The 11,541-nt window shown below is 37.0% G+C and overlaps 1 protein-coding gene across 2 annotated transcripts in view; it reads left to right on the top strand.

The window, feature by feature from the left end:
• Positions 1 to 11,031, top strand: part of LOC129575845 (uncharacterized) — a 68,372-nt gene extending 57,341 nt beyond the window's left edge. For both annotated transcript variants that reach the window (XM_055459977.1, XM_055459976.1), the window contains 4 exons: positions 5,987 to 6,426; positions 6,595 to 7,204; positions 7,424 to 8,222; positions 8,368 to 11,031. In XM_055459977.1, coding sequence (XP_055315952.1) covers positions 5,987 to 6,426; positions 6,595 to 7,204; positions 7,424 to 8,222; positions 8,368 to 8,515 — 1,997 coding nt within the window. In that variant the 3' untranslated portion in view covers positions 8,516 to 11,031. The remainder of the gene's footprint in view (positions 1 to 5,986; positions 6,427 to 6,594; positions 7,205 to 7,423; positions 8,223 to 8,367) is intronic.
• Positions 11,032 to 11,541: the final 510 nt, after the last annotated feature.

Below are 11,541 nucleotides of genomic sequence, written 5' to 3'. Positions count from 1 at the left end.
GAGAGAGAGAGAGAGAGAGAGAGAGAGAGAGAGAGAGAGAGAGAGAGCGAGAGAAGTGTGAGTGTGTGTGTGTAGATTCAAATTTAATATAATTTCAGGTATAGTTGTGAAATCCTTTGATTCGGCTCATAAGCTGGATCAAAATAAACCTCTCCACCTGAATGCCAACAACAGCAGCAGCAGCAGCAGCAGCACAATGAATCATGTTGCTAAAGCGTACATTTTACAGATTGTATTTGGATTTGTACATGACCAAATCTATTGTATTATTTTGAATTGCGTTCCAATTTTGCGATTGGCTTAATCTGGTCGGTCTCGCCCGATTATTATTATTTTTGTGCCGATTTTGGAGAGTGAGTGAAAACAAAATGGATCTTCTAATAGAGAGCGTTGATTGAGATTGCTGCTATAGCAATGGCTGCATTGGTAGCACCGTTAGCTCCAATCCTCAAAGAAAATGAAGAGTTTCCAAATGGATGAAAGAGGGAGAGAAGAAAAAAGAGATAACGAGCGTCAGTGGCGGCAGTTTATAATTGCGCAATGAACAAAATGCTTACACAATGGGCAAAAAAAGAAAATCCAAAAGGATTCGTGTTTTTTTTAGGCTGCATGTGATACGTTATGAGAACCATTGTCGTCGGAATCATCTTGATCCGGAATATGCAACACCATGTGATTTACGTGTGAATTATACGTGTTCCGTTCGGTATCTTCCCATTCTTTGTTTCTCTTTGATTCGAGGCACAATGTCATTTTCTCTGCTTCGATTCGCTGTTGATGCGCTTTGTGAGTGTGTGTATGTGTGTATATATATATATATGCGGTTGAAGAGGATGGGTAAGGTGAATTCGATAATTTTATCTGTCCGAATAGTGTCTAATACATACACACACATACAAAAAGGCTACTTTTCGGAAAATAAATCTGCCCGACTGCCTTTAATCCTGTTAGAATTTGAATACTCCATAATTCAAGCACTTTCTATAAGACATTCCAAACTCTCGGACATTCGGATTTTCCGTTTTCATGTGATTCTTTCTCCGGTTTTCGCTCACTTGCTCAGCTAACACGCTCTCTCACTCTCTCTCTCTTTCTCTCACTCCAGTCATCTCAATCCTCCTTTTGCCTAAAACTAGATCAATGTTTGTTGTTATGTGGATCTTCATCTTCATCGACCGATGTTTCACGTTGCATGAAAATCCATTTGTTCACCAGTTGAATGTGCACATTTCATAGCGCAGTCATTTTGCGCTTGATCCAGATGAACAAAAAATTTCATGTGAATGGGATATTACCACGGAGTCTCTGTGTGTATGTGGTCGCATGCAAATTCACAGCAGATTTATTTTCGTCCGGAAAATTAGAAGAAAAAAAACTGACACACACTCACACAACTACTCGAACCGAACCGTAATTCTTTGATACGAAAATTCTTATGTATGGATTGGAAAGATTTCGGGGACAAAACTCTTCAAGCGACCGGTTTTATTCTGTTTCGATAGTTTTGCACCATATTTCAAGCACTGAGATTTATTTAAAGCAGATGATGAAGACGATGACGACGACGACGACTACGAAGAATGAACGATGGAAGAAAAAAAATTAATATTGTTACCTTCATTAAGGAAACTTCCATTAGTCTATGGATTTACTGTGTTGCTCAATGCTGTAGTTTCGGTTTTTGCCACACAGGCACACACACACACCGATTTACCAAACCGAGCAAAAACTCTCGCTCTCCGGAACGCTCCTTCACCGAAATGACGACACAAATAAAGAAATCTGTTTAAATCCTTTAAACTTAATATACCTTTTGAATTAGATTCGTGTAAGATATACATTTCGTCAAATAATGCAGAAATGAAGTTGAGTGTGATATATATGCGATGTGCGGAGTATGTGTGTGAGCTCAATACCCTTCACTTGGCGAAATATTAAATCCGTTTGTACATTTTTGCCACCGGTTCAACTCTTTGTAAGAGAAAGAGGCAGCAGCGGATGAATGAATGAGCAAGAGAGAGAACGTTAGCTACAGAGACGCTAGACAAGAGAGAGAGAGAGAGAGAGAGAGAGAGAGAGAGAAAGTGAAGATTTCCCAATATTTTTCCAATTCGATACGATGACGATGATGGCAACATGTGCGAACAAATGAAATGCACGCTTGATAAAGGATTTATTATGAATAGTTTATGTGTTAGCCATTAGTACGAAGATATGCGATTCGGTGTATCCGTATCTATTTGTCAGCGCGACACAAGCACACACACACACACACATTCAGTATCTATGTAAAACCGATTTTGTATTTATACTTAATTCTTGGGATTTAGGTTTATTTCGATATATAGATGTTCTTACCAGAGACAGGACAAGCAACACAGCATCGGCCACAAAAAGAAAACTTAGAAAATGTGTGGCGAACAGCCACAGCATTGCACACAGTCCCTATAATTCGATTTATCTCATCTTTCAATTCAGTTTCGCTTTTTTTCTCCTCCAACCACCTTCTTTCCTCCAACCACCTTGCTGTTGTTTGGTTACAAGATTCTTATTTTTAATAAACAACAAAATCGCATCAACATAACACTTGGAATAACCGATCACATTCCCTTTTTGCTCCAACATTCGATTCGAAGAAATCAGTTTGACCATTAATTTGACATTACATCGAAAGTGCACCACTGAAGTACCATTAAGAAAGGTGCCACCAAAGGAGCACAAACGAAAAAACCAAATTTCCACCAAAGCAGTATCAATCAATTTACAATTGTAATTATTGTTAACTCCAATGTTACGACCGGTTCCGTCTATTTGCATAACTTCAGGGGTATTACGATTGATCCGAAACCGAAAGTGGTCGCATTCGGTCCATTCCAAGAATGCCAACAAGCATTGAAGATTAGGGTAAAACATTAAGTTTTGGCAACAAAATCCTAGACAAAATCTTTCAGAAAACGAATCACATTAGCATTTCTCCACCGGTCAAAACTCACTCCAATGGCAATTAATCAGAATGTTCATGTCCGATGGATTAAATCACGTGCCGAAATGAGCGAATAAATGATACACTGATATTGATTCAAGTCCGAGGTTCATAATTTAGAAGTTCAGGCAAAACGGAAACTATGCGAAATGAAAATTACAATTTCATTGAGCAAAACGATAACTTCGTAAATATTGCACATTTAAAAGGCACTTCATGTTCTATCTCTTTTTCTTGTCCTTTTCTTTGGATTTTGAATAGAAAATGGAAGTCAACGGTGATTTTCGGCCCAAAATTCGATCGAAATTTCGAGTTATTCCTTTTTTCAACCATGCATCGGTTCGGACATAGAAATATGTTTACCTAGATGTTCTATACTGTATAAATATGCAAAGCATAGACGCATACGGACGACCGTGCGACGAACGTATCACCAGAGCCATCGTTGTTTGCTGTACACTGTATTCATACACGTACGCGCGCGTCTCGCAATGCACGAACGCCCGTTGATACGTTTGTCGCACGGTCGTCCGTACGCGTCTATGCTTTGCATATTTATCTTGCATATTTCTATATCCGAACCGATGCTTGTTTTCAACAAGAATATTGAAAAAATAAAAATAAAATATTGATACATCCAACGTAAAATAACCAAAAAACAGTTTTATTTGGGTGTACTTCATTGAAAATCATTTCCTCGATCAGTACCCAATCGAAATGAATTCGAATTTTTTTTATTAATTATGCAAAACGGTCAAAGATAGTGTCGAAAAACTGACAACAACAAAACAAAAATGAAGTGTGACAGTGGAATTTCAGTTGGCAAAAACCAGTAGCGACTTGTTGGTGTTGCTGCTGAAGGAAATGGAATTTTAATGAGACAATGTGTCGGCTTGAATTTTAATATGATTAAATAAATAGCAAAACAAAATGTGTGTTTGAATCGAATGAATGTTACGTGGAAATTGTGTGCGACATGTGAAGAAAAATAAAGCAAACAAAATGTGTTTTTGAAAAATAAAAAGTCAGTCAGTCAGAGTAAATGAACGTTATTCATTGCATGAAGCACATTGTTTTTGTTGTTTTTTTTTTTCTCTCTTCACTTGATTTTCGATTTGCCACGCTGTTTGTTATGATTGTGTTTGTCTAAACTGAAAACCTACAAACTTGAGGAAATTGTGCCGAAGGAATCATCAGTGCAGAAAGTCATAACAGAATTATGATAATCCTCGACTTACCTACGTTTGGGCTAATATGATATATATGCTTTAAAAGATATATGGTAAAGTTGGATCGCATAACACTCGCACGTCCAAAAAAAAAAAACGGTTGCGATGGTGGAGAATTCCGCTGCGCGGAAGACATAAATTCCCAGCAATACCAATTAAAATATGAAATTCCATACTTATCTACTTTACCTCATTTCGATTAGTATAATATTTTATTGGTTTATGGCATTGCTGTTGTTGCGCCCACCCCATAACACATACCATCAACTCTCCAACCAACGCATAAAACGGCTAATGACATCCACCAGCTCAAAGCCACACAGTACTTCAACACATTCCTTTGATTTCAACTGCTCATATTCACTCATTTTTTACTTCTCTGTGTTCGCTTTTTTCGCGCTCTTACACCCTGGCCACGTAATGGGAAAATTGAAACGTAATTTGCAACTAGTGCATTAGTCGCTTACAAGTGACGTAACAATAGCCAACTCTAATATTTTCCATTGTGTGAAATATTTATCAACACCACAGTGGCTGCAGCGTGCGCGTGTGTGTGTGTACACTGTACATCAACCACCAACCACTCGGCCGATTATTAAATCTATTATCAATATAATATAATTATGTTATTTAATTAAAATGATCACTTTAAATTCCCATATTCGTGTGGCAAAAATGAATGCGTGTTTTTTTTTCTCTTCATATTTTTTTTGGATCGTGTTGGGTGCTTCACAGTTGAAAACTATTCAGGGATATATTTTTTTTTCGTATGGATTCGTCTTCATTATATATATTCAATATGATTTGAGAAGGTAATCGAAACTAAGCCCATTTGGCTATCGCGCTCTTTGATGTTCATATTTCATTGAATGGACAGAGATAACGGAAGAAAAGGGGGAGAGGGTGTTAGGGTGTAAGAGAGAGATAGAAAACTAACATTGGCAAAGAGAATGTGAGAGACAAGATGAGAAAGCTAAAATTGAAAAGAGAGTGTGACAGCACCAGCTTGAGTGAGAGAGAGATAAAAAGTATTGCAGCTAAAGAGAGATAGAGCATCGGGTTGGATGAACGCTTTGCATTTTGGTCATTAAATGGGCCAAATCCAGCCACAAAAATAATTGATGTTAAAAGCGCTTTTGCTGTTAGCTGATGATTGGTTTATAATTCATGGCGGCTCATTGATTGAATCACTTTATGTTGTTGCGGTTTTAAAATCTGTTGACGAATATTCACATTTTTCGATGGTTCTGATTCTTTCACTACCTCCCTGCATCCGTGCATCCCGACACTCTGGCACCTCGGCATCCATTCAACCATACCGACCTCTCCAACCCAAATGCACAAAACTCGATGAGTTGTTAAATTCTTCGAGAATGAAAAAAAAAACTCATCGTTCATTACCAAAATTGAATTATTTAATAAGCTGCCTCAATGTTCATATTTAATTCTAATAATTGAATATTCTGTTAATAAATATTATTTGCGTTAATACAAATTTAAATCGGTGTGCGAGCGAGTGATCAAGCGTGTGTGTATGTGAATGTTTCCCAGTTGCACTCGAAATTATTTTGTTTTTTTTTTTTTTATTTCCACATTATTGTTTGGTCCACAAATGCCATCTAATTTTAAAACAAACAAATAATAATCAGTTGTAGGATTAAAATTATCAGAGCGGTAATAATATAATGAAAAATGTCCATTCCACATATATATATATAAATTCTCTTTTGTAATTTTTTGCCATCGCCTCTTTTCTCTTCTCTTCGCTTCACAGTGAAATCGTTGCCGTTACATTGTATAGTTGAATCGATAAGTTCAATGCAAGCATCGTTGTGCATGGAAAATCGCAATCCATGGAAGCGTAGACCAAACATCGAAACCGATAGCTATGTTATTGTACCAGCGGTAACACCATTTGCCGATATCCTCGGCACGGCATTACAACGATTGGGCTATTCATCGGATATAGCGGCAACGGCACGTGGATCCATCATCATTAAAAACTGGAAACCATTGCCAATGGAAAAGATTTCCGATAATCCATTGGTGTCGGTCGGCGATATTCTTGGTGAATTAACATCCGTTGTTACGTTGCGCATCGTGATATTGCGCACCAAACCATCCTCATTCACCGAAATCAAAGACAAACTCCTCAAATTACTAATCCTACAATCGCATGCCGTTCTACGGTCGGCCGGATGCCCGCTAGATGAGGTGAGTGACGGTCTTTTCTTCTTTTGAGCTTTATGTTTGTTACTCGTTTGAAATGAAATTTCCATTCTACAAACAAAGTTCGTCACTGTTTCCTCTCTGGACAAACGAACGAGTCGTTTTCATTTATCTAATTTATCGTTTTCTATCCCCTTTCGAATTCATCCACAGATAACCCTATCGCAAATCTGTCGAACGAATTACCAAGGACCGTTTCCATATGCAAATGAAATATCGGAGGAGACGTGCCGTGCATTCGATCAATGGTGGAATAATCAATTGGCACCGCAAACCAGTGCGGCCACACAAAAATTGCTTCCATTTATAAACGCACAAAAGGCCAATGTTGACTTGCAAACAGCGGCCGATTTTCAAATGCTTAGCAATCGTAATATGCACACGAGCCGTGAATCGTTGCTGGATAATCATAAAACAAATTTACACCAGCCACCGCATCATCATAACAATTTTATTGTTCATCCAGCACTGCAAACCGTTCATTCACAGTATTCCAATCAAAAGACTCGCATGCGGACCAGCTTCGATCCGGAAATGGAATTACCAAAATTACAACGATGGTTCCAAGAGAATCCACATCCATCGCGCCAACAAATTCAATCGTACGTATTGCAATTGAATTCGTTGGATTCGCGACGCGGTCGTAAGCCATTGGATGTGAATAATGTGGTGTATTGGTTTAAAAATGCACGCGCCGCACAAAAACGAGCCGAACTACGGGGGCAAGGTATCGGTAATGGATTTACGGGCACCAATCAGACTGGTGAGTTTTTCGATAGTTTTTTTTTCTTTTCTTTGAAGATTCAAAAGACATTGGTGATTGTAATAATTGATTGGGAGTCCCCGATGAGGGAGGGTGATGAAAGTTACCTTTCGGAGAGTTCAATGCATATGAAAATTCAAAATATAATTTTCATTGCAAAAAAACCTGAATTCGTAGTCAAAAAATCACAAATAATTTTCTCTTCCGCTCTCAACGCAGACACATTGCACGCTCATAACAGTGAATACATGAAGAGTCCGCAGAGTATAAAATCGGACGATATGGATAATATGTCACAGCATTCCGATGATATGGACGAAGATCTTGATCGTGCTGCATCGCCACAATTGCCATTGTCGTTGACAACGCACGAACGTCGTCGATCGACATCATCGGCTGAAGAGAATCAAATAAAATCCGAACCGGATTTCCCGATTCGATCACCGCTGCAGAATAACAATAACATTCGAAATGCGATTAACAACAATAACAACGGGCACAATGAATTGATACGCGGTGATCGGTACAGTGATCCACGGTCATCGGACGGGGCAATGGCACAAAATCGTTTGGACGACTCAAACAATGCGGATAATGTATCGGATAAATCACAACGACACAATTCAATCAAAGATTCACCACAATCCGAAGAGGATTTAGACATGGAAGAGTCCGATGTTAATCCAATGGATGAGTATCGCCCATCATCACCATCATTTCCAATTCTGCCCAATTCAATGTTTTCACACTCAATCATGTACATGAGCCATTATATACCGCAAATTGGACAGGGCGCTGTGCCGGGCACACTTTTGCCCAACACCAGCCCAAATGCACTTGGCCAGAGCGGCGTTTGCGGACTCAATCTTAGCAATGACGAACGACGTAAACGCAATCGAACATTCATCGATCCAGTCACCGAAGTACCCAAATTGGAACAATGGTTCGCCATGAACACACATCCATCGCATAATCTCATTCTCAAATACACCGAAGACTTGAATCGCATGCCATACAGGTAAGGTTTTGGACCTTTTTTTTTCTTTCTTTATCATTATGCACATAAAAAAACGTGTTTTTCCATATAATTTCAAGAAATATTTTGAAAATTCAATGAATCTAATACTTGAACTTTATTTGTTTATTTCATCCGCAATAAATAGGCAAAAATTCCCTCGGCTCGAGAGTAAGAATGTGCAATTTTGGTTTAAGAATCGTCGTGCAAAGTGTAAACGCTTGAAGATGTCCTTGTATGATTCAACGCATATACCGGATCTGGGTCCATTTTCACATTCATTGAAACGTGATTAAGGGCATCGGTTGCCGCTAATGATGCTGATGACAAACCGCAATGCAAAACCGGATGCTGCAAAACGATAAATGACAGCATATGTAAGCAAAAAATGATGAGGAGCATTGTTTTTTTTTTAGAAAAAGTTAAATCGAAATTGAATCGTGCACATAATTGCACATTTGTATTAGTTGCAATTGGCGTCTAGAGATAGCTCCAGCGTGAATGTTAATGCAAGTTTTTATCTTGAAAAGAAAGTAATAAATATTCCTCCAGTTTTTTTTTTCTATTAGTATTACTCTTATTCATATCTAGAGAATAATAATTAAAATATACATCAATTTGAAATAGATTTAGAGATTTAGACGTAACAAGCAAAATAATTAGGAAAAATTCTGCTCTGTCGTTTCGAATGATTAGTCGTGGTTGATTTTCCCAAATCTCAAAGAGGGAAAGGGAGAAATGAAAAGCTTGTCCAAAACATTTTAAAGAGAGAGAGAGAGAGTAGCAGCAACAATAATCTCCATTGCCCGTGGAAAGTGTCTCTCGTTAGAAAAATAGAATAACATTTCAATTAAAACAAAACAAACATTTAAAGCAAGAAAAAAAAATGGATGATGGACTTGATGTGCTTCTGAATTCACCATGCAAATGGACAAGGACACATGCGTGATGATGAAATGACGTTCCATTTCGTGTGGCCCATACAAATATCGTAACAATTCTATTGAATCGGATATTTGAATAGCTTTTAGTAAATATTCGCTAATGTTATAAATATGAATAAATCGATTGAGGAAAATCATAGATTTTAAACCCATTTCACTTGAATGATAATGATAATGACGATGACGATAATGACGATAATGACGAAAATATCAATTAGCCAAAGAGAAACTTAAATGACACAACCACCATCCATTTTCATTCGTAATTTTCACTATAAACATAATCATAATTATAATCTCTGTCTCTCTTTCGCTGTATTGGATTCGAGTACAATATATTCAACGTATTTTATTAGAATTAGATTCCCGATGCATTTTTTCGATACATTTAACGCACTCCGATTATTGTTCTGATCGAGAAAAAAAAGCGACATGAAGGGTTTTCAGCGTTAAAATGCAACAGAGATGCATCATCTCGTATTCTGTTGTTGTTTCGGCTTCGCAAATTTATGGATGCACAGGTACACTGTGCAAATCTGTTAAGTTGCCTGTGTATTGCACGGTGCACATGCATTCTAATTAACATAGACTTTGATACTCGCGACGATGAAAGCCAATGACTTTCTAATCCGATATCTTCCTTCAACCAGCTGAAACAACCACTTATGATTATCTTTTTACACGTGGAACGTACACGGTTTTGATTTGATACGGCATGCAGTGGAACACATTTTTGACTGACACTTTCAAATCGAGTAAAGCAGGCAAAACCATTGCTCAAAAACCGTCAGATATTTGAATTTCGAAGCAAAACTTTAAATATTTGAATAGGACAAAAAGTCGTTAATTTTATCATTCTCGATTTGATTTCTGTCATTTTCATTTAATTCGGAATTCTTTGAAAAAAAGTTTTTTCGCTTTTCTTCGAAAAAAAGTTTCAAACTTCAAAGCGAAATGCTTTTCGGTTAGGGCAAAAGCACTTGTCTCTTCTGAAGAGAATCGAGTCGCCTGATGAAAAATGCAGCAATTTTAAGATCACAAACTCAGCAGTGCTGAGTCAACACCTATGTCATCTTTTCAGATTATGAAAAAGCGCCATTTCAAACGGGAAAAATCAGAATATTGAGGAAAGACCTGGTTGGGGAGAAACAATTCGCAAATGAGAAGAGATAAGAAAACTTCTTTACTAGAGAAGAGATAAGAAAAGAGTTTTCATCAATGCACTAACTACTTTTCATCAACTGCAAACGAAAAAACAATGCAATTGTTTCAGTAGCCCCAAATTCGTCGGAATTAATGTGAAAGATTCCTTCAAAACGAACGTTTTGTGTTTCAAACATTTTCGTTCTGTTCTATGCAACACGAGAGTCGCGACAAAAACAAAAACAGAAGCAAAAAAACCTTATCTAAAAATATGAATCTAGAAAATGCAATGCATACTTATCCATATCAAAATGAGTAAACTAAATAACACTTAAATGTAATTTGATAATTCGAATAGTGATCATGCACCTAAGATCAGATAAAAAAAAACAAAAAAAAAACAAGATATTTATAAATGTCTGACCGGGAGATATCCATTCGGATGCAAAAGATTGGCCACAGGCGATTTTTTTTTAGGAATGTATTAGATATAAAAAAAAACAATGGATAGCATCGATTTCAATGAAAAGATAAAACAATCGGCTCTACATATTGCATGTAAAGGAGTTTTAAAAAAAGACGAAAAAAATAACTATGAAGCCAAACGATATTTTAATGGAAATTATCGATAGATTTAAATGCAATTGTAAAAGTTCATTGAAAATAGGACACAAACACAAATTTTAAGTATTTGCATTAAAAAATAACAACAACACACAACAAAACAATTGTCTTTAGCTATATTACATAACAAAATATTACTTCTTAATTAGAGAATGAGTAAAATCACACAATCACACGCAGAAAATACACACAGCTAGAAGAGAGAAAAATAAATGTAATTGAGTAATTGCCTCGGCACAAAGACACAATCAAACACGCGCGTATTTATAGACACATACTTAAATGTAGACCGAATTGGATTGTAACACATACCACATACTCAAACAAAGAAACATCAACACACAACAACAAATTGTAATGATTTCAAGAATATACACCGAATAAAGTATGCATTTATTACTTAATTAGCCAATAACGGGTTGTTGTTTACTCGATTCCGACTTTTTTCTCTTCCCGCATCTTTCAGAAAGATTTCTTTTTTTTTGCAGCAACACACACACACATAAATCGGTAAATGTTTTGCACCTAAATCATGGCAACCGAAGCGTCTTAAAATGAAATTACGTGGCAAAAGCATTCGACAGAGTTAAATCCGGTATTTAAACTTTCCC

This window comes from Sitodiplosis mosellana, unplaced genomic scaffold, assembly GCF_009176505.1.
Source record: "Sitodiplosis mosellana isolate CC-2019 unplaced genomic scaffold, AAFC_SMos_1.0 Smas_scaffold_6170, whole genome shotgun sequence".
Taxonomy (NCBI): Eukaryota; Metazoa; Arthropoda; class Insecta; order Diptera; family Cecidomyiidae; genus Sitodiplosis; species Sitodiplosis mosellana.
The sequence above is the reverse complement of the archived record's forward strand: the minus strand, read 5'-3'. Positions and strand labels throughout refer to the sequence as shown.